Source organism: Culex pipiens, chromosome 3 (genome assembly GCF_016801865.2).
Source record: "Culex pipiens pallens isolate TS chromosome 3, TS_CPP_V2, whole genome shotgun sequence".
In the NCBI taxonomy this organism is placed as follows: domain Eukaryota; kingdom Metazoa; phylum Arthropoda; class Insecta; order Diptera; family Culicidae; genus Culex; species Culex pipiens.
The window spans coordinates 73,312,384-73,337,238 of record NC_068939.1 but is presented as its reverse complement, the minus strand read 5'-3'; the positions used below and the strand labels follow the sequence as shown (position 1 = coordinate 73,337,238).

The 24,855-nt window shown below is 35.5% G+C and overlaps 1 protein-coding gene across 3 annotated transcripts in view; it reads left to right on the top strand.

Annotated features, from left to right (window-relative positions):
- Nucleotides 1–24,855, top strand: part of LOC120416585 (cAMP-dependent protein kinase type I regulatory subunit) — a 132,777-nt gene that overhangs the window by 75,890 nt on the left and 32,032 nt on the right. The window contains exon 1 of one of the 3 annotated variants that reach the window (XM_039578323.2): nt 7,695–8,564. The exons of the other annotated variants lie outside the window; for them this stretch is intronic. Within the exon in view, the coding sequence (XP_039434257.1) occupies nt 8,556–8,564 (9 nt within the window). The 5' untranslated portion in view covers nt 7,695–8,555. Of the gene's footprint in view, nt 1–7,694; nt 8,565–24,855 lie in introns of those variants that run through there. 3 annotated transcript variants of the gene reach the window in all.

Sequence of the window (24,855 nt, the reverse complement as noted above, 5' to 3'; positions counted from 1 at the left end):
TCTCCATAAAAACTTTAGAGAAAACCCATTCGGCCCTGTGTAAATACTTTTTTTTGAAAAATTCAAAGTGCACGTGTTTATAGGGACTTCATGCATCCCCTCGATATGAGCCAGTGTTATCACACTTTACAGCAAAGTACATTTTTATTTTTTTAGGTTACGATTTCCTGAATATTTAAATTGTTGAACGAGTAAAATAAATTTAATACAATTTATGTTTTGTTTTGTTTTGTTCTGTTTTTTTTTTGCTTTTTTAGGTTGACACAAATATTTTTTTGTCATCCCTCCCCCTCCCCCCCCTTCTTCAAAATCGGTCCGAAAAATCAGGGAGCAAAAGATATTTTTTCAGAAAACTTAAAAATTACAATCAACTGAAATCAATTTAAAATTCATTCCTCCGGCTTTGAATCATTTTCAGCATATTTTGGGTTAATCAAAAATCTCCAGATTTTTTGAAAATTTTCGATGTACAGTACAGTTTAGACTCGATTTTCCGAAGGCTTGATGCCTGATAAATTTTTAATTTTAGGATTTATTTTGGGGTTTTGTTTTTTTCTGGTTTTGAATTTTCTTCTTTTCGAGGTTTTGAATTTTAAAAGTTTAGAATTTTTTTTTTGTAAGTATCCTTTTTTATTTTGAAATGTTTATTTTTTTAAATACTCTAATTTTAGATTTTTTAAACCTCTGAACACTATTTATGTATTTTATTCTATTTTGTTTTTCAAAAAATACTTGTTTAAATTTTTATTTTTTGGTTTTTAGATCTTTTATATATTTGTTTTACGCAATAGTGCTTCACACTTTACAACCAAGTTAATTTTAAAATTACATTTGGTTTCGACTTTTTGAATCTTTAATCTGGTGAACCGGTTAAATAAAACGTAGAAAAATATTTGCAAATGCCTAAACAAGTTTCAGTGGTGTTATTTTTATGTATGTTTCTTGATTTTTTTTTGTTTTTTTGTTTTGTTTTTTTTTTGTTTTTTTTTTATTTTTTTTTTAAGTTTTGGACTTCCTTATTTGAAATTTTTGATTTTTTTGATTTTTTTTAATTTTCATTTATGAATTGAGAATTTAAAAAAAATAATTTAAAAACTACAAGGCATGGTTTCAACAAAAATGTTTTAAATTGCATTTTTTTCAGTCCAAGTGTTTTCCAGTCAACAGTTTTTAAAATATTTAAGTAAAAATATATTTGCGAAAAAAATAACAATACATATCGAAATATCAGAAAAATTAACCAAACATTTCTAGCGAGCATAAATTTTAGAATTTTGATTTCAGTCAGTTAGTTTTCTAGTTCCATAAATATTTTGTAGTTAAAAAAAATGTTTATGCCCCCCTTTTTTAACTTATTTTCAATTGAACGTTTTTTTTTAATTCAAACTTTCAAAAGTTTGAATTTTAAAAATCTGTTGTGTTGTTCAAATCTTTAAACTTTCGATATTTTTTTTTGTTTCTTATGATTTAAAATTTTGCTCTTTTACTTGCGCTCAAAAATAAAGGAGATGATTTTTAAATCAGAATAAATTGTTATTTTCACCTCAGATCCTAGTCGGATTTCTTCTTTTTAAAATGATCGAACTTGGTATCTTTAAAATAAAATATTCATTACATTTTGGGCCGTTGTTGATATTTTTCAAAGTTTATGTCAAAAAGAATATTTTTTCATAAAACTTCACAATTTAAATGAAAATAAAAGTCAAATCAACTGAAAACAACCTAAAACGCATTTTTCTGCTTTGACAATCATATTTAGCATGTTTGGGCTGTATTAAAAATATTTTAAATTTTTATGAAATTCCAATGTACAGCACCGCAAAAACAAAAACATAAATTTTCGTCAATACTTCGGTATTTTGGAAACTTATGATTGCAAAACAACTGGACAGGTGTATAATCCTTTTTTTCAATCAAATGTTAAATCCGTGCCTAATTAATTTTTTTAAATAATAAAAAGCTGAAAATGAGTACCGTCAGTGGGGGTGACATTGGGTCTGGGGGGTGAGATTGGGTCAAAGTGATTTTTTACGGATTTTACCATTTCTCAGATTCTTTTCAATGAAACTGAATTCTGTTAAAAGGGTTGTGTAGGGGACATCTTAAGATGACTTCGCTGAAAAAAAAATCGTTCCTAGAACATATCCTGTTATTTTGGCAGATGTCTAAAGTTGGGGTACGTTTTTGGCCAAAAATGACCTCTCGAAAAATCATTTTTCTAATATTTTTGTTAGAATTGCTCGAAAACTACCCAAGTGTTTGAAAATCTCCACTTCAAACATTGTAGCGTGTCAATACGATTCCCTCGAACAAGAAACGCTGTTGGATGACTTGTTTTTACCATATCTTTGTATTTCAGCATCATTTTAGTTTCATTTGACCCAATGTCACCCCCTCTAAGGGGTGAGATTGGGTCAATTTTCAAACAATTGGCATTTAAGGTAGTGTTCATCAAAATCGACCATATTTTGGGAAAATGTTAGTAAACTATCTAAGAACAAATCTACGTTAAAAGATTTTCGATGTTATTTAAATTGTTTTTGTTATTAAGAAATTTCGAGAGGTGTTTCGTTTTTTGACCCATAGTCACCCCCACTGACGGTACATTTGAAAATTGCAGTGGAGGCGTGCGGTTGATGACCGGCATTCTTTGTGAAAAAGGATTGATTTGGATTATTGTGAATTAAACAAAAAAAAAACAAATTATCAAAATCTTTGATCTGCGCCAATGAATTGACTGCCAAATCTTCCATTATCACCTTGAAAATATTCATAATGTCGACAACTCTCTAGTTTACCTCGCGGCGTGGGAGTATTATTTCAACACCTTCTGCCGAATACACTTTAAAACAAATACACGCACACACAAACTCACACCTTTCAATTAAGTTCGCTGCTCTGTAAAGGTGTTCACACGATTATCACGCTTGTCGCGACAGATTGGAAGAGAATCACTCTTCCCATTCGCAATCCCGCGTAATAATGGTGTAAATATTTGCTTGTTTACTATGAAATCCCACACACACAGACACATGCTCTCCGATTCGAACCTGCCTTTTCGGTTCTCGTATAACCTATCATTTTTATCAAGTTTCGCCCACACATGCTCGTCGTATTTACATACACTTTTATTTCCTTTGAAAGCACACAAAAAGGACACTCTCATTTTTTCTCTCTCTCTCTCGCGCTATTCTTCCCTGTAGCAAGAATGAGAGGTTATAATCCTTTGAATGACACAAATTGGTTTGGTCGCCTATCAAACGACACAGGAGGCAGGTCTCAAAACGTTAATTGGATTTTGGCGGCGCTCGAAATGTCAACCCAGGCACCCGAGCACAGGCGTTACGGTTACGAACTTCCGCTTGCCAAACTTGCCAGGAAGTGCTTCCTTGCAGGATGTCTACACGGAAAAAAGTTGTTGCTAGTCAACGTCAAAAAAGTGATTATGAATTTGAAAACAGCATTGTTGTTCAAATTTGGCAAAAGTTTCCAACTCGATAACGTTGTTTACGATTCTGATGAAAATGTCAGCGATTTTGAAAGCGATCGTTAACAGAATTTCTCTCCGTGTATGCTACCATCAGACCCCATGCTTTGTGTGCAACGGTGAGAATAATGGAGCTTTAATTGTCCCACCATCCAGTTGTGTTATGGCCTTTCTCTGCAGGAGACCATCAAAGAAGGAAGGTGGGCTGTTCTCCACAGGAAATAATTTACCATCCTGTGTGGTAAAACTGGTGACATTTTTGAGTTGCGCTAGCTTTCAACCGCAGCAGAATGAAGTTTCATTCCGGATGTCACTTTTCATTAGTGCCGGTAAAATTGCTTCTTTGACTAGTTGCGGTCCAATTGTTTGAGAAAGTGTAAAAGTTGCTTGATTAAAAGCCTTTGGCACTGATGAAAATTTGCCTCTCGGTGTCGAACTAGATGAAATCTTCATTTTAACACCGATTGTGACGAATTTTGAAGATTCGTCTTTTCGTGTTTAGTATCACAACACTACCAAAAGCTTGCCAACTCGGTGTCTCCTCGTTGTTTCAAAACATATAGTGATACAAACAGAAAGTTGCGCGACATCAGCTTGAAACAAAATAAGGTTGCGTCGCGGCGCCCTTTGCGACTTCGCGGCCACCCGTTTGTTGTTGCAAAGAAAAATATCTTCTTAGTATCGGTAAGAGCAACGAGCGAGCGAGCGTTACTAACTTGCAACAAAGACACGACCACGGGGCGACCATGGAACTGTAGTGGATGGTTGGTGATATATATGGTAGGGTGGTTCTCTAATAAAACTTGATTTATTTAAAATTATGATTTTGAAGTTAATTATTGCAAATTTGCAGATTATTTAACAACACAAATTGGTTAGGTATTTTCGAAAACCAGACTAGATGAGAAATTTTATTTTGACTTTAAAAACGTAAAATAAAATTTTGGATTGCCATTTCATTTAAAAAAAAATACTGATTCAGTAGTCATGATGTTTGCTGAAATTCAGTTGACAGTAAATTTTCTGCTGAATAAAAATCAGAGCACTGTGATACAATGTTTGTGAAATGTTATTGTTCTATCATGTATTTTGTAAAATTTATGTAATTACAATTTATAAAAAAAGATAGTGAAATAATCAGCCATGGTATTAACATTTCAATGAAAAAACTGTTTTAAAATGCCTTTTAAACCTGACGGGATGTTTTTCAAAATATGTAAATACTTTCTGCGGTACTGTACATCGGAATTTCACAAAAAATCAAATTCCAATCGATCCCAAACATGCTAAATATGATTATAAACGCAGAAAACCCACTTCCCCAATCGACGGAAGGCGTGATCAGACAAATCTTGTCTCGAAAATGACACCGGTGCCGACTGGTATCGAACGCAGACGGCCTTATTTGAGAATTCAGAGAAATCGAATTTACTTTCTCATTTACTAAAATTTTAGTTGATAAATATTCAATCAATCTTTACTGAGTTTCAGCGAAAAACTTAGTATATTTTATATTTCATATTTTTAACAAATAAATATATTTCATGTTTTTTAAAAATTAAAAAAATATTTCTCTACAGTTTCGTAAAATTTTAGCGATTTTTTAATTTTCATTTTTGATTTGGATGAAACTTTGTCCATGCATTCCCTATGTCAAAAGAAGCAATTTTGCATAATATAAAAAAAATCGACGGTTTTGTTCGAACGCGAATCAGTTCAATACGGAGCGTCGGGTCAAGGTGCTCTTTGTTGCGTTGGGTTCGTATAAGTCCAAGGAAGGTTTATACGCCAAAAAGTGACAACTTTGGCCACTCTGGAACCGATTCCGGAAAATCTGCAGATTGTATGGGAAAATTTACGTAAAATCAAATTTTGATCACAGGAGGCTGAATTACCAAACAAGCAAGAAACGTCAGGCAACCTAAAATGGGCAGGACGAAGTTTGCCGGGAAGAGCTTGTATTGCATAATTCCTTTTTTTCCATACAAGTCTCCATAAAAAATGAATATGTGAATGTATGAAATTCTGTTTCTTGAGAAAGGATTTTCTGATTCATTTGGTGTCTTCGGCAAAGTTATAGGTTATGATTAGGACTTTTCGGAAAATAAGGTATACGGATGAAAAAATCAGTTTTTTTTTGTATTAAACTTTTTATTTCTAAAAGTAGAATTCCCAGAATACTTTTTTTCAATTTTCAAAATTTTATGAATTTTTGATACAATAGTGTTTCTGGAATAATATCAAAAACCTGGACAAAATATTTTTTAAAAACCATTTTTTAAAGCATAATCAAATTCGCATTCAAAACTGCTTATTTCTTCTTTTTTTTGATGAAATGTACTGTTTTCAAGTTTTAGCTTTTTATTTTTGTATACCTAAAAGTTATAACATTAAAAAATAAACTTCTTGAAAGAAAAGCACCCATGATTTTTTTTTTGAAAACTTCCAACAAGTTAACCTTCAAAATTTTGAAAATCGAGCGATTAGTTTCTGAGAAACAGCCTAACAGAGAGTTCGAATCCTAATTACCTAATTATCCTGCAATTTTCAATTGACGATGTCTCGGAAACTATTGATCCGATTTTTAACGAAAAAAATTAAGCGAAAAAAAAAGTGTTTGTGGCACTGAACATCGAAAATTTTCAAAAATTCAAGAGATTTTTGAATAAACCCAAACATGCATAAAATGAATGTAAACGCAGAGAAATGCATGTTAAATTGATTTCAGCTGATTGCACTTACATTTCTGTTGAAATTTTAAAGTTTAAAAAAAAAAAGTTTTTGCCCCCTAATTTTTCTGGTCGATTTTGAAGGAAGGAGGGGGAGGGGGGGGGTTTACAAAGACTTTTGATATATGTACAACCCTTATAGATTTAAACTTTAATTTACTTCTTAAGATGAGAAAATGATAAAAAATCATCTTAAGTTTCGACAATTTTTAAATGTTTTCATTTATTTTTTAGAATTTAGAAAATTAAATTTCAGTTGTAAAACTTGTAAAATTGATTGCAAACTATTAAGAATACAGTGTAGAAACTTATTAATGTATTTTTGATCAATTCAACTTTTTAAGCTCTTCACAAATTTTGAAATGTCTGGACTAGAGATCGGTCAAAGACGTAAAAGGTTAGGAAATAAATATGAGAATAGCTGTTCTTGAAATACGCACTGTTTATATTTTGACTGCGGTTTTTTCATTGACAACTGCTGAAATTAAACATACAGTCCAGACTCGATTATCCGAAGGCCTCTGAAAAATTTCATTTCAGATAATCGAATCTTCGGATAATTCGAATCACAAAAAAAAGTATGGTTTTTCGCTGCCTTATTTTTGATTTTCGAGCTTCATAAAGCCTGATCAATTATGGCAAATCGCAGAATGTTGCGTCTGTAACTTTTGCCGCTGTTTACTTTGTTACTTCGATATCAGACAGGGATCGCAGCTAACGGTGGTCGATACTCGACTGACATCTGGATCAACTTGATAAGTATGACCCCTAAACTACGCTAAATTGATTTAGAATTTTTAAATCCAAGATGGCGGCCAAAATGGCGGTGATGAAATATTGAAAAAATGCATTTTGTTATTTAATAGGCAATACACTATTCAAATTCCACTAAAATGTCGCTGAACCTCGAATTTGATGTTAAAAACGAGATAATGGGAAAAACACGAAACATTTGTTTTTTTGTGATTTGATTATCCTAAGTCCCAAACCTTCGGATTATCGAAATTTCAGATAATCGAAACTTCGGATAAACGAGGCTTCGGATAAACGTGTTTGGACTGTATCATGATTAAAATGTTGTTAATAATTCACTTAATCTAGGACAAAAAATCACAACTTCTGAGAATTTATTCAGCTTTTAGGCAAATTCAAATGAAAGAAATCTATTGACGTTAACCTTGAATATTGTTGAAGTTTTAAAGATATTGTTTTTTCTTCATCCTATAATCTCATGACAACCCTACCTTCGCTTCGTCTTCTCCTTCACTTCTTACCCTTCCCGCGTGTGACCTGTGGTGTCACGTCTGGCTCTTGTCTCTGCTCTTGCTACTGATACACTATACTCGCCAACCTAGTGAGACATCGCAGTAGCACACGGCGGACGGTCTCTTTTCGTTTTGTAACAACAACAACAATAACAGAGTTCAGAGTTTCTTTCACACGGAAGGAGAGCCCGTCGCAACACTTTTTCTCAGTCGATTGGCGCGATTCCGGACAACCGGACGGACGACGGAGTTCCTTCGTGCAGAGAGAGAGCTAGAGCTAGCTAGTAAGGCTTCGTGAACTTTGAACCTTTTGTACGGTACGGTGTTGGTGGAATTTCGCGGAATTCAAGTTCAAGCGGTTCTGGCGCCGAAATTGTTGGCGGACAAGTCTGGACTTGGGAGAGTTGAGTAAATTAGCAAATATTTATCTGTGTTTGCACACGAGTCTGCGGTCGCAGTTAATTTAAATGGTAAATTGGTGGTGAAATTAGAAACAAGTGGAACAACCGCCGTTTGGGATCGCCGTTTGGAAGGGAAGGTGCAGCTGTTCAAACGTCGACCTTCGTACACACAGTCCGGCTCGACTAATCCAGTTAGTGCGGCGGCGACGTTCCCCGCGCAGAAGTTCGGTTCGCATTTTGTGAGTGAGTTCAGAAATCCAAAAGTGTCCTCTTCGGAATCCAATCCAAGTGTCCTCCAAAACCGAGGAAGAAAGTGGTGGGGCCAGGCCACCACTTGTGGGAAATATAGATCCGACACCGAGAAGAGAGTGTTTCCTATAAATAGACCACCCTCTTAAGATTTCAAAAAGATACTTGAAAGAGGGATTGCTGTACGGCAGAAGGAAAAAGAGGCAGAAGTTTGTTGTGATTTTGAATGAGCCAAAGGTGCCCCGGCGGGCTAAGTGTGTGACATAGTCGGCCCGTGGTGGAATTCCAAGGAAAAGGGAGGACGAGGACACCCCTCTCTTGAAACGCCCCACAAATCGTGTGGACGTCGCGACGCACAGAGCGACAACAGCTGGTTGTAGCCGACTACCTTTGGGTAGATTTTGATCCGGAGAAGGTGAACATCATGAGTGAGGTTAGACAAAATTTCATCTACATTCAAATCTGCCTCTAAATTTGGTAAAATTTGTGATTTAGACTATTTTTGACCAAAATCTCACTTGACTTGAGTTCGTCAGCAAACAACACCTTAACGTCTCGAGCTTCACCGATGATCTGCTTATCTATAAATAAAAGAGTAAATTACGGCTTATGAACACAATAAAGCCAAATGATTGACCATTACGAAGGAAAGAGTGTCGGTCCGGCACTTCTCCATGTACCTAGTCCATCGGTCAAGTCAGGCAGCGAGGGCACTTTTATTTTGCTTCAATCACTGCTCGTCTATTTTGCCTCGCGCGAACTGAACTTGATTTGATGTGATGTGTGAAGTGCAGCTTGATTGGGCAATCATACAATTTGGCTGTCGGACGCAAAACGTGATGCTGCTGCTGCTGCTCTTGGACCAGGGCTACAACAATGTTAGGGTTTCGTGTTGATGCTTTGGTGATTGGAGAGCTTTTCGGAGTAATAATGGTGTTTGGAAACGGAGTAGAAACTTTTTTTTTTTTTTTTTTTAATTTATATTTATTCAGATTTTCTTTTCCATATACATTCATTCAGTTAAAATATTATTGAGTGTCCAATCACAATCGATGACTTTTCACCTCAATTTTAAATACTAGCAACTTTCATTTATTCATGAAATATTGTAGCTTTCGCTATTCAGTGATTTCAAATGTAGGAGGTCCTACATGTACAAAAGGGAAAAGGGATACCTTAAAACTAACTTATAAACTATATAATGAGCGGATCAATGCAGCTGAAGACTGCAATGATTTTTGTCGAAATGCATCAATTATCTTATTGGACATAACATCCAAAGTGTCAACTTCGGCTAATTGATGAAGTTCACTGGTGCTGAACCAGGGAGGAAGTTTCAGAATCATTTTCAGAATTTTGTTCTGAATCCTCTGAAGTTTTTTCTTCCTGGTTAAGCAACAGCTTGTCCAGATCGGCACAGCATAAAGCATGGCAGGTCTGAAAATTTGTTTATAAATTAACAGTTTATTCTTGAGACAAAGTCTAGAGTTCCTGTTTATAAGTGGGTACAAACATTTAATATATTTGTTACATTTAACCTGGATACTTTCAATGTGATCCTTGTAAGTAAGGTTTTTGTCAAAAGCAAGTCCAAGATATTTCACTTGATCCTCCCATTTTAAATTTACCTCATTCATCTTTATAATGTGATGACTTTTTGGTTTAAGAAAATCAGCCCTTGGTTTGTGAGGGAAAATAATAAGTTGAGTTTTTGCAGCATTTGGAGTAATTTTCCATTCTTTCAAATAAGAATTGAAAATATCCAAGCTTTTTTGTAATCTTCTTGTGATGACACGAAGGCTTCTACCTTTGGCGGAGATGCTTGTATCATCAGCAAAAAGTGATTTCTGACATCCTGGGGGCAAAACAGGCAAGTCAGAAGTAAAAATATTGTATAAAATTGGACCCAAAATGCTTCCTTGAGGGACGCCGGCACGTACAGGTAGTTGATCAGATTTGCTATTCTGATAACATACCTGCAGAGTACGATCCGTCAAATAATTTTGAATAATTTTCACGATATAAATCGGAAAATTAAATCTTTTTAATTTCGCAATCAAACCTTTATGCCAAACACTGTCAAATGCCTTTTCTATGTCTAGAAGAGCAGCGCCAGTAGAATAGCCCTCAGATTTGTTGCTTCGAATCAAATTCGAAACTCTCAACAACTGATGAGTAGTTGATTGCCCAAGGCGAAATCCAAACTGCTCATCAGCGAAATGTTACCAAAAGACTGACGAAAAATGCAGGATGGTATGTCTCTCCTAAAAAAATACAAAAATCATTTACTAAAACTGTTTTTTTGAAAAGTGGTCTAAACGTCAAAATTTTTGAAAACCGGTAGTGGGAATCGATTCTCCAGACAATTTTACATAAAAGTCTCCATATTGACCATTTTCCTATCTCCAATTCTTGGGAAGATACAGCGGTTTTAAAAATAAAAATGTTGAAAAAACGGGTGTTTTGGTGATTTTTGACAATTTCTATATGGCAGACTTGGTTTTTCAGTCTCGAAAATATTTTTACCGGAAAGCTCGTCCAATTTCCCATAAGATTGCCTTTGACAGCTTTTTGATTTATATCGTTTTTATATTTACGTAAGCAAATTTAAAATCCTGGTTTCTACCACACTGATAAAAATATTCTATTTTCAGTTATTAGCAATGTAATAAAGCTTATATCTGTAAGCCCATACATCCAATTGAAAAGTGGTCAAAGACAATCTTATGGGAAATTGGACGAGCTTTCCGGTAAAAATATTTTCGAGACTGAAAAACCAAGTCTGTCATATAGAAATTGTCAAAAATCACCAAAACACCCGTTTTTTCAACATTTTTATTTTTAAAACCGCTGTATCTTCCCAAGGATTGGAGATAGGAAAATGGTCAATATGGAGACTTTTATGTAAAATTGTCTGGAGAATCGATTCCCACTACCGGTTTTCAAAAATTTTGACGTTTAGACCACTTTTCAAAAAAACAGTTTTAGTAAATGATTTTTGTATTTTTTTAGGAGAGACATACCATCCTGCATTTTTCGTCAGTCTTTTGGTAACATTTTAGGCTATTTCCTCAAAAATTTTGAACGAAAAAAAATCGTGACATCACCTTTAAATTTAAGTTTTAGACTTAAAAATCAAAAAATCTCATAGATGTGGCGTGTATTTTTGTTTCAGTGTATTTTTTTCAGAAAGCCCGTCCAATTTCCTACAAGTTTGTCTTTGACCACTTTTTGATACGACGCAACGGCTTCGAGATACAGTAATTTTTAAATTACAAAATACAAAAATATTTAAATACCTTACGCCCTTCTCAAATGTTATTTTCGAGTACTATTGGCTCCATATACACAAAAATGGCTTATATAGGCCTAGGATAACATGTCTACAAAGTTTCATTGAAATCGGAGAGGGTCGGGTACAAAAGTACCAGAAAAATTCCTGATTTGAGCTGGAATTGCTCTATAGCATAAACAAAATTTGTAATACAATCGACTCTCTGGTTGTCGATCTTCTCGATCTCAATATTGCTCCATCTATCGATGAACTTCTCAGTCCCTTAAAACTGCATTCTTCGATTTTCTCCATTTCTCAATATTTTCTCTTGCTTGAAGGATCTCTTCCTCCTTTGTATTTCATCGATTTCTCAAACACAGCTTAATTTTTTGCAACCTTTTTGAGTCAATTTGTTCGTCTTGATCCAATCTACAATTAGCTTAAAGAAGATTGCAAAAATATTATGTCGTTTTAGAGTAATACAAGAAATACAAAGCGGAACGCCTGCGCACAATGCGAGGTTTAACTGTATTAAATCTGGAAATAAGTACATCTTTAATGTCCAAAAAAATCTATCAAAACAATGCAAAAGGGCCGTTGTGGGTTTGTAAACATGTTTACATCTGGGAAATGTGGCCCTCTAAAAATGCGTAAATTTATCACTTTTCTGTTGCAATGCCATATTTTCAGTCTAAATTGAGGTAATATTACATCACTAAAGATGTAATATTAAACCATCCAAAATTACACCTTCAAAATTTACATATTTTTTTACTGTGCGGTTGTCAGTATTTTCATTTTCTCACGGCTTGCATGAACATTTTCCTTTGCGAAACGAAGCTTTGAAGGATGTTTGACATTTGTTTGTTTTTGTTGGCTGCACAGTAAAAACAAACGTAAATTTTTAAGGTGTAAAATTTGTTAGGAGTAATAAGTTTGATCCACGAGAACAAAACTTACGAAATTCCATACATTTTTGGCAGATTGCTCAAACGAAACCATAACAACGTTTTTGCCTAGGTATTTAAAACGTGGGTTTTATAGAAAACCTAGATGTATGGGTATCAAAAGATCGGAAATTTTATGCCCTTTCCGATGCCACATAGGTTGACTTGTGAATTGTGGACCGGTTCGGAAGCCGGCGGATTTTCCGACGACGTAATTCCGGGTTGGTACGAAATTCCAACGAAAAATCTATTCTAGCGATACAAAGACCCCCAAAACGGTGTTATACCCACTCCAGAATATTTATTTAGCAATTCTATGGAGTTGGGAGACTGGATTTATGGTGATTTGTCAACAAATAACTTTATTTATGTTAATTTTTCCGAAAAACCTTTCGAAATTTTTTTCGAAAGGTGTACGAACTTTTTTTGCACCTTTTTTTTATTTTTTATGGTATTTGTTATATAACTTTTTATAGAAAACATCTTTTTATGAGCTTTTTGTAGCAAAATGTGCGGCATGAGTTTCTGAACAAAACGTAATACTAGGTTTATGTCAGCATTAAATTGTTTACATGTTTCATCACAAAATGTGCATAGTGACCAAGGGGTGTAAATACTTTTTTTACATACTGTATGTTTTGACGATGCAAATATTTTCCAAAGTTTTGTCTCTCGGCTCTGGCCGGGGTCAAATAGGGGCAAAAAAAAATAAAAATAAAAAAAATTAAACAACAAACCATAGTTTCAACATTTGAATGAAAAAAAGTGTTCAAAAATACATTTTACACTAGTTCAGTTATTTTGCAATAATTAGTTTTCAAAAAATGTATGTGAAAAAAAAATGTAACTCCAAAATTTTTGTGAATAAAAAACTTCAAGTTTATGTCTCTGCACAAGCCACAACAATCGTCCAAGGGGTCATTCTTATGCAAAATTAGCTGAACTTTCCGAAAAAAATACTTTCAGAAGCACACGATTGAGATTTTGGGGTTAAAAATTCGAAAAACAGGTCAAAAATGGTCAAAATCATAACTTTTTCAAAAAACTTTTTTGTAAAATTCTGATTACTCGTGAAGAATACAAGCAACCCCTTATGTCTTTATATCATTTTTTTTGTTTTTGTCTGCTCTACAACTTTGTACAACATTGTTACACTCTAAAATGTAACCCTGTAAAGTTAGAAAAAACACGAAATTTTAAAATGAAAAATTTTGTTTTAAATTAAAAAATGACCCTTCTGGGTTATTTCAGATTCGAAAAGTACATTAAATTTCCCATAAAATAACATGTCTCACGATTTTTGACAGTTGAGTAACGGAAAATGGCAGCGATTTTAAAACTATTTTTTAACTTTTTTTTTATGAAAAATACGTTTTTTCGGAATTTTGAGTACGCCATCAAATCGGGCGTCTAATTTTACACAAAAGTCCCTTTGACACCAAATTTCTATCTCTTCACGGTTGCGAGCTACAAATCATTGAAAAACATGTCTTAGTAAAAAACCAGAAAAATGAAAGGGGTTGTACCGCCCCACCGTCACGAGATATCGAAAAATGGACCTCGGATTCGTGATCAGGGAACAAAATTACCCCTTAGAGCCAGTCATGCTTTTGAACGGGTTCTCCGTTCGTTCAAGTTCACACAGCAACACGGAAAATAACAGCTCTGAGAACGAACGCTTGTCTCTAAGAAACGTTCGTTCAGTAGGCTTTTTTGAAACGAACGGAGAACCCAGTTCAGAACTCTAGCTTTTTCCTTTGATGGGACCTCAGTAGACAAGCTAAACTTCATTCACTTTTAATCACCCCTTGACATATCAGCCCTGCTGGCTCAGTGTTAACATATAAGTTTAGTAATCAAAGGTAGTGAGTTCGAAAAATCGAATGATTTGTTTTTGTTTTTTGTGTAGTTCGAATCATTTTTTTTCCTAAGCTTGAAAGCTTGAATTTTTTTCAAAACTACGGTGGTCATAAGGTTTCGTCTATTTCTTAGTTGAAGCCTCAGATGCATTTTTTGAATATAAATCGTTTAGCTTTAGTTTTCCTAGCCTCTCCACCTGGATTTTCCCTTGAATGGTACATGTAATAATTTAAGTCCAAAAGTTGTTTCACTACCCAACTAAACACCAAATAAAAAAAATGAATTCAAAAAAATAAGATTCGAACTCACTTTCTCTGATTACCAAACTTTCATGTTACAACCAATATAACCAAGCTATATGAAATTCAGTCTACTGATTGTCAATATAAGTCAAACTGTCGCCATGGAGAACCTTTGGCTACAGGCGGTTCACAGAACGCGTTCCAAATGTTGAAAGAGAACGGCACGAAAAAGTGACATTCTGTTTTTGGAACTAAAATCAATGGCTCCTACGCTGTGGGTTTAGTTCACATTGAAGAACGAGAACGAACGCAGAACGGGTTCTGTGCAAATTGCATGACTGCTTAGAGCAAAGTTTCACGAAAATCGAAGAGGGGTCGGGGAAACTTTTTCCGATTTCGTGTGAGTTGGTAGAGAATTACCCATAACAATTTGCTTTGATTGAAGGAAATCAGAACCATAAATTTCTACTTAGTTTCCTGTTGGACGCCTATGGAATGTTTCACATTTTTAGTTAACTTATATTTTAATTTTATTTAATTATTTTGGCATTGACTGCAGTCTCTAAATAAACTTTAAATAAACGCTAATGTGAAAATTAATCAAATTATCCCAGTTTTGACCATTATCATGCGAATAATTTACATCAAAATAATTTATAAAACAAGATGAGGTGTCCAGGTTTCGAAGCTCCCGGGAATTCTAAGCATGATTATTAGCGTTATTAATAGAAAAACAACACAGCAAAAGATCCAATGGTAAAATCGCATGCAAAAGCATGCACATCACCTATGTGAAAAAAAGACACTTAAAAAAAAGTTGCAACCGATAGGATTCAAACCCAGCACCAACAGAGGAGACTGGTGCCTTAACCCGCTCGGCCATCAGACCGATGAAGTGTGGAAAGGATCAAACTCCTATATGAGCTTGACATTTCGGTCAAGTACACTCAAAGTCAGAAGTATCCCTCAAAAGGGTACTTTCAACCCTCAAAAAGGATACTTTCTATCCTTTTTTAAAGTTCACCCGGCGTCACCCTTTTAAAAGGGTATGTCAAATTCAGTACATTTTCGATACCCTTTTAAAGGGTGACGACGGGTGAACTTGAAAAAAGGATACTTTTTACTTTGAGTGTAGGTTTCCCATACTGATGGCCTACATATTTAAGGGCGAATATTACATCAAATTTCATAAAATGATGAAAAATTTATTTTTCACCCAGGCCTTTTACATGCAGCTGTATTACTATTATTTTTTGCTGTGTAGGCTCGTTAGAAAGATCTTTTCAATACCTTTCTTAACATACATGTAAATACTGATTCTCCTATGAAAACCACCATCTTTAAACCTTCCGGAATTTAGTCAGAATCGTTTTTATAGCATAACTTTTAAAGCGCTCTACTGTTCTTTTTTAAGTAAGCACATTAAAAGTAAACCGACAAGTTTTTTTTAGCTTTTTAAATCTAAAAGTTTTAAAGATTTGAAAGATCCAAAAATAGGAACATCTACCCTTCCTCAAAATTCTCAAGCCACATTAGCATCTCGAAAGACTTTTAATCAGTCCTCCCCCAAGTATCATACTTATTGAAATCTGATTCCAAATTGGTAGCAGTAGGTACCATTCAAGCGTATCGCAATGACAGTCATCAACGGACGTCACCGACGAAGGCCGTGATTGATTACACTTTGCGGCCATAACTCCTGGTATCGCATGACTCTCAGGGACTCAAAGCTGTTTGGTTAGCTAAAAATTGGTTATCCATTTTAAATTATTTTTTGCATTTCCATGAAAAAATTGTTAAGATTGAATGCAAACTAACCAACTGGAAACCTTTCTCCAACAGTTAAGGTTGAATTAGTGTGGGTTTTCAATCCTGAGGAGTTACATGCAAATTCACTCACCCCGAAAGCAATGCTCCTTGTTTTGTTTTTTATTCCTTGGAACACTGCAAGGGTTCCTGAGGAGACAGCATCCTCCTGAGGAGACAGCAATCTTGAGAACAATATGCAGAATGCTTGCATGAAGTATGCATGCAAGTGACTTCTCTTTCCAAGATAACTGACATTTGAATGGAAGGTGAAGCTTCGTCTGTGTTTGAGTTACGTGCTCAATTGGATCGTTTTTTTTTGTTGCTTTATTATGCATCGGATTTATTGCTCTCCAAAAAAAAAAAAAACACAACATTGTTGAAGTTCTGAACCAATCCAACAGAATTGACCAAAGTATCATACACTGAATGTAGCCTCCAAAACTGTTGTGCTGTTCCGCGATGATAACACCAAGTCGAGTAGCTTTCCATTCCCACGCTACTAGAACACATCCGCAACGATCGGGGCGAGGACTTTTCAAAAGCTTTTTTCGACCTTTACCTTGTTGCATTCCGGTGCACCGTGTAAGCTCCAAGCCACTTAAAGCTAGTTTGATGGTAACTCTGTTGGGGGTGGTCAGTTTTTGTGCATTTGTCGATTTCGTTATCGATTTATCAGGAAATACCTGTTTGTGAAATTTGAGCAGCATCTCTTCTTTTGGAACACCCCTAAAGAATTATTCACTCATACGTTTGAAAAAAAAATCTAAGGATTCTATCCATCAGGACTTTCAGCCGGCGGCCACGGCTCGTTTGGGATAATGGGATGCAATTGACACAGAAAGAAATCATTTTTTAATTTTCCATTTTCTTCCTGCATTTAATGTTTTTATTAGATTTAGAAAATGCCTTATCTAATTCATCATTTATTTTCTTAAATTTTTTAAAACTTTTTTAGGTTGTTTTTTCTTTGTGTTGCGTGGAAAGTAGCATTATGCTTTCAAGGTTTAACCAACTATGAACGAGGACGTGAATGTGTGGGTGTTTTGTACCGATTGGGACGCAATTTGGTTTAGCTACACAAAGTGCACGCAACGGCAGCATCCTGAATGCGCTCTGCCAACGACAGATTCGGAAACGAGAAGTGAAAAATTCCCCTTGATAGAATTGGGGTGTCAGCTTTAATATTTTACATCAAGTTCAAACAAAATACTTTACTAAATAGCTTATTGCAGAAGGAGCAATTCCAGCTCAAATCAGGAATTTTGCTGGTACTTTTGTACCCGACCCTCTCCGATTTCAATGAAATTTTGTAGACATGTTATCCTAGGCCTATATAAGTCATTTTTGTGTATATGGAGCCAATTGCACTCGAAAATGACATTTGAGAAGGGCGTAAGTTTTTTAAATATTTTTGTATTTTGTAATTCAAAAATTACTGTTTCTCGAAGCTGCTGCATCGTATCAAAAAGTGGTCAAAGACAAACTTGTAGGAAATTGGACGTGTTTGCTGAAAAAATACACTGAAACAAAAATACACGCCTCTTTAATGAGATTTTTCTATTTTCAAGTTTAAAAGTTAAATTTTAAGGGGATGTCAAGATTTTTTTCTTTCAAAATTTTTGAGGAAATGGCCGAAAATGTTACAAAAAGACTCACGAAAAAAAAATTATTTTTAGTATTTGGGTCATTCCAAGTCAACTGAGTACACTTTTGGACTCGACCTTCACCGATTTGGACCAAACTTGGAGGGAACGTTCATCTATCGATAGTTAACAGAAATCCCAAGTTTGGTGCTGATTGGACCATCCCTCTATTTTCGGCACCGCCCTCTTTTTTGATGATTTTCTAAAAAACTTTTTTTTCTTTTAATCATAACTTTGCAACTATTTAAGCAAAAGACTTTTTACAGGTTGCATTTTATAAAAAATTGTTCAAGGAATGCGATAAAAATGAAATTTTAACCCTTAAATGCCCACTAATATTATATATTAACGTTTTAAGCATAAGTATTAAGTTTTTGCCAGTTGCTTATATTTTTATTTGTTTTATTTTATCACCATCGTGTTCCCCGGACAAGGTCATAATAATCAATGCAGACCTCAAACTTAAATGAACTATTGTTGAGTTACAGCGATTTTACTGAAAAAAGTTTGATTTTGCGCAGCACTTGGAAGTACATGGTGTACTTTTCAACAAAAAGGGATTAATCCCGCAAAGTTCGGTTTTTATATGTGAGAAACTTATTTCGGATTTGAATTCATAGGACAGAGTGCAGCGCAAAATCAAACTTTTTCCAGTAAAATCGCTGTATCTCGCTAATAGTTCATTTTAGTTTGAGGTCTACATTGATTATTATGTAAAATTGTCCGGGGAACACGATGGTGATATAATAAAACGAATAAAAATATATGGAATTGGTAAAAACCGAATTTCAATGCTTAAAACGTTAATATATAATATTAGTGCGCATTTAAGGGTTGTTTATAGAATTCCTTGGACAAAAAACGAAGTTGACTTTATAGCTGTCGGCCACCATTGCTAGAACCAACCACTAGTGTCTTCCTTTTTAACTACAAGGACTTCGCCGCCCTGGGCTCCTAAGTGTTTGGAAGTATGGCACGGAGCGACGGCGCCGAATACCCATATTTACACAAAGAATTTTAGAGCGCCCGCCGCGGGTTTCGAACCAGCGACCTCCGGATTGTGAGTCCAGTGCGCGGTCCGATTGATCCACACGGGCGGGACAATTTTCTATAATTTCTCATGCTCATGCTCATGCTTAATTCCTTGGACAATTTTCTATAAAATGCAACCTGTAAAAAGTCTTTTGCTTAAATAGTTGCAAAGTTATGATTAAAAAAAAAGTTTTTTAGAAAATCGTCAAAAAAGAGGGCGGTGCCAAAAATAGAGGGATGGTCCAATCAGCACCAAACTTGGGATTTCTGTTAACTATCGATAGATGAACGTTCCCTCCAAGTTTGGTCCAAATCGGTGAAGGTCGAGTCCAAAAGTGTACTCAGTTGACCTGAGTTGGCTCAAACTTTGTGGGGGCCTTTCCTATGGCCAAAGAAGCTATTTTTTGTGATTGTTCCACCCATACAAGTCTTCATACAATTTAGGCAGCTGCCCATACAAAAATGGTACGTAAATATTCAAATATCTGTAACCTTTGAAGGAATTTTCTGATCAATTTGGCAAAGTTGTAGGTATTGATGAGAACTGTTCAGAAAAAATAGGTACAAGGAAAAAAAATCTTTTTTTAATTAACTTTTTTTTCGCAAAAACTCAATTTCTCAAAATTGGTGTTTTTTGATTTTCGATAAAAAAAATATGTTTTTGGGGACCAAAACCCGCAACTTTTGAGCCATAGCAAAGTACGGTCAAAAATCTTTCCGAAAAAGAAATTGGAAAAAAATCGAAATTTTATACATAATTTTTTTTGACTCTTTTTTATGTAAATTTCAATTTGCAATCGAAAAGTTCTTCTCATTTTTTGATAAAGTGCCTCGTTTTCACAAGATATAGCCACCGAAAGTTTGACATCAGTGAACCATTTGCAGTTTTTCGAATTTTAAAAATAGTGACCATTAGTGACCACTTCTGAAAATATTTGTTTGAAAAGTTCAGAAAATTAGCTATAAAATTGTGTAAGAGACATTGATGATTGGACTTCTTATTGCTGAGAAACAGCGACTTAAAAAAAAGAAATCTTGAAATTGAAGTTTTCTAGATATAACCCAAACAACCCTCTATTTACTAATGCCGATGTCTCAGCAACTAATGGTCTGATTTTCAATGTTAAAAAAATAAGCATTCGCGAAACTTTCCGATCTTTTCGAAAACAATATTTTCAAATATTTCGAATTAAGACTAACATTTCATAAGGGGCGTAATATTGAATGTTTGGCCCTTAAGTGATCATGACTTGAGACAGATATTTGTTTCGTTAGATATTCTCTTGAACGATTTCTAAAAATGACATGAAATTTTTGAGAAGGAGAAAAGGTTTTAGTTTAACGTTGTATAAACTACCACCAGTTAAAAATTCTGCCGTTAAATTGATTTATTAATGGGTCATCGCAATTATTCGGACTACGTTCGTACGTCCGGCCATAAAGAAATCAACAGCAGATGCCCACGATCTGCGTTACGATCAGCAGCTCTCTTGGAGCACTAAATTAGTCAGCTTAAAATAGTTTATTAAAATAGAGTTCGCGCTTTTGGGGTGCCCAAACAAGTTGAACTCTTAATTTAAAAACACTATGAATTGAATTAAAAAAAAACATCGCATTTTATTCCTCCCAGTAGGGATAATTTTTCTTGTTTTAAAATCATGAAAAATAAGATTCTAGTTTAAAATCCAATAAAATCAATTTTGCCATAGGAGAGAAAGCTATCATATTTAAACCTAAAAATTTAGTAGCGATGCGATGAAAAACATCGCATTTGAAATAACTTTTAACCCCAAATCTAATCATCCTCTGTTCGCATACAAAATTGTTGACCATTCTTTTTAACATTAGAATCTCTTTATTTGGCTACGATTAGACATACCTAGGCAACGCCACCTACGGAAGAAACATTTATGCGATGTTTTTTTTGCAAATCAAATTTGGCACCCCAACAGTGACCATCGCCCCGTGTCGTTTGGCGAACCACCGATCCTACTTTTTACTGACGCAGCATGGCACAACGTGACACATTGCATTGTCTCCGCGCCGAGAAGTGGCCAATTTCGCGAACCAACAACCCATGTTTTGACAAATTGAGGGGCACGCGCGCGTCTCAAGTGGCCCCCTCGCCGCAGACAAGTGGCCAAGGTTCTTGAGGATTTTAAGGTGGCAGCGGAATGGCGGCTGAATTAGAATTTTCAGAGGAGACATCTCAGAAACTTCACCCTTACCAAAAATCATGACTTTTTGAGTTCCAAATCCCACTTTTCATACGAATTTTTCAGTTCAACCCATATAACCATTTTTATGGTTGTAGTACCTGAACTCAAAAAATCGTATGAAAAGTGGGATTTGGAACTCAAAAAGTCATGATTTTTGGTAAGGGTGTTGTCTGTGGATGTTTACAATTTTTAGATTCCGACCTATAAGTTTGAAAACCTTGGTTGGCGTCCCAAACAGATGAATGACACTCTCTGAGTGACGTCGTCGCCGCTGCGGACTTGAGTGTCTATCAAAGTTATGCGCGTTCTGAAGAACGGGGGGTGGTGACGGCTAATCAACAGTCACTTGTCGCGACCCCCACACCCCGCAGATCGCAGCGTGTTGGATATCTCGGGAAAGCGAAACCAAAATTGCGGTGTGTAATCCAAACAACAACATGTTGTGACATCTACCCATCACGCTAATACCTCACACATCGAAAACGACTCCGGTTAACGAGCTGACAATGGGGAGGACCAATTTGTTAATTGAGTTTTCGATTAGCCTTTCGGTATTGCTTCATCGAGATCAACCGAGACTAAACTAGCTGGTAAATAGCCATTGTGATGGTATCAAGTGACACACACATCTACACGTCCTTATCGCTGCGGACATCACCTCTTGCACGTGCTACACCTTGAACCAGCGGAGAAGCAGTTTTTGCGTCTTGTCTTCGGTAGTCGGTACACGGTTTGTTATCATGCTCTCCGTCACATGAGCTGGAAGTTCGATGTTTTTTTTTTCGTTGTGTCATCACAAAAGCGGCGGTTGCGGTGAACGTTCTGCGCGCGTAATCGAAGTATCGCGTTGCGAAGACTTTCCAAGTTCCGCTTACTAAGCTCATTACCGGGAGGCATCGAAGTAGTCTTGAATGAGGGATTTTTTTGCAACTAAGTTATGCATGGTATGTTTTTAGAAGTAATCGATATCTGTGAGGGATATTTCTGGATTATATCAAATGGTACTTTAGAACTTGTAAGTTTTTTCAATTACCTATTCAAAGGGCTGATTAATAGTAACACTCTAAAAAATCTAAATATTGGTATTTCTCCCTCGCAAACAACAAACTAATATCAGAATAATTCAATCAACCCTCGAGCCGGCAAAACACTCCAAACTCGTTCAAGAAATCCGTCCAACGGCGACCCGTTTGACAAAGTGGCGTTAATTTTGCAACGCTTTTTTTTCTGCAATACGGGACTGTTCGCCCTCGGGTTGTGACAGATTCAGCAGACCCTGGCTAAAGTTTAAATTGATGCGGAAAATCTTCCGGCCCGCCGGACCAGAAGTGAGGTGAAATTGAATAAATAAAGTTTATACCCGGGAAAGTGTGTTCCCCATAAGAAAGGGAGAGAGATGTGTCGATACAATATGTTAAGTTAAGGGTGGATGATTTCTCAACAATCACTCATCATTTATTCATAAAAGTTACGTCATACGTTGGTGAAAATCGGAAAAGTTTAAACATTTGCAATACCTGCAAAAACCTGGTAATATTGCATCTGGGAATGATGACTGATTTGTTGATTTGTTGTCAAAAAGAAAAGTTAAATTTTACCTCTGGTTATGTGTAAACTAACCATGCATAGCGGCAAAAAATAAAAATTTGGATTTCAAACTAATACCAAACTGTCGATAAACATATTAGGATGAGTTTTTAGTGGGCATTTAGGGTCTTGTTCCGGTGGAAAAAAAAATAATTTCTTTTAGATTTTTGTTGTTTACATACCCAGCTTACTAAGTCTGCGCCCCAACTCGCACGGCCAACTTGCCGCCAAGGGTCCTGATTTTCGGTTCGAAAACCAGAAACCACTCACTCATAGCCGGACGAATCTTTGGCGACTAAAGCGCGCAACCATTCGCGAGCGAACACGACCCGCTAGCTGCCAGCGCTTTGGCCAATCGCTTCACACAGCGACACAAATACTTCGCGAATTACTTTGCCTGTTCCGTCCGTCGACCCGGGTCACAAACGAATATGTTCAGAGAGGAGAGAATCTAATAAAATACCAGCGAGACGCTCACTTGACAACGTTCGCTGTCAATTTGGCATGGTTGAAATTGCTGTCATAATAATAAATGATCAAAACAAAGCTGATCGCCGACTATTTCGAGTCAGCTTTGAGCGACATAGCGCAATCATCCTCTCTGAGCCATTCGCTGTACTACCCGATTGGAGTGAGAGGGAGAGCAAAGAGAGAGTATTCAGTAGCGATTGGTGTGAGAGTGACAAACGGTAGGAAACGGACAGAGCAGTTTTTCGTCGCGTTCGATTTGTGATCGCGAGTGAATGAGTCTTTTTGGAGCAATCAGGACCCTTGCTTGCCGCTGTGAAAACTAGAAGATTTACACTCAAAAAAATGAGTTCGCGTAAATGTGAACAGCGTTCATACCAACGGGAACCAGGAAGAAAACTGTTCACTTTCATGGTGCAATGCACTATAAAAGTTGAACAGTTTTCTTCCTGGTTCCCGTTGGCATGAACGCTGTTCACGTTTACGCGAACTCATTTTTTTGAGTGTACACATTACCAAAGGTAAAAAAAAACTTTTTTTTTCTGAAAGCAAATCTGTCATCATCCTAAATGTAATATTTTTTTATGCGATTGTCCACGCTCCATTTGTATGGACGGTTGTCCATAAAAGAAAATATGGATTGTGTCACGTTCCCCAGAAATCCATTCCCCAGAATGAACCGTTTCCCAGAAAATCAATCCCCAGAATGTAGCGTTCCCCAGAAATATGTATCGTAGTGATTATTATTAGGTATTTACAAAATTTCCAAAATATACAAAATTTCAAAAATTTCCAAAATTTCAATAATTTCCAAAATTTTCATAAATTTTCCAAAATTTCCAAAATTTACCAAATTTACCAAATTTACAAAATTTCCAAAATTTTCAAAGCTTCCAAAATTTTCAAAATTTCCAAAATTTACCAAATTTCCAAAAATTTTAAAATTTCCAAAAGTTTCAAAATAAAATTAAAAAAAATATAAATTTAATAATTTTTGTTTTTTTAATTTCAAAATTTTAATAAATTTTTTCTCATTAATTTTGATTTTTAAATTTAGAAATTTTTTGAGAATTTTAAAAATGTTTTTATTTATGACATTTTTGAAGCTTTGGTTTTTTTAGTCTTACCATTGACAATTTACGATCGTAAAATTTACGCCCAAGTGCAATAATCACCACGTTAACTTATGTCAGCAGTTATTACAAGGCTAGAAAGTTTTCTCTTTTTTAAAGAAGGGAAAACTCTACTGACTGACACAAGTTGAATTTTACCTTATGTACCTATGTATAATAGAGTGTAACAAAAATGACTTTTTGGCGGGCATTCAAGGGTTTGTTCCGGTGGACATACTAAGCCCAAATCCAAAATATGAGCTTGATTGGACGTAACAGGAGCTGGCGCTCCGCCCTTCAATTTTAAATGGGATTTAACCCGTGAAAAAAGATTTTTTCAAAAATGTCACTTTTTGAGGCATTTTGGCCACTGAAGCGTTTATTTTCAACATCATTGGCGTATAGGCCAGATCCTTGCGCATCTTTTGGTATATGTAACATTGAAATTTGGAGCACCCTGGAGCTCGGTACAGACCTTCAAAGTTTGGCATTTTTTCGAAAAATCGACCCCAGCAAAATCAAATGGCGTCT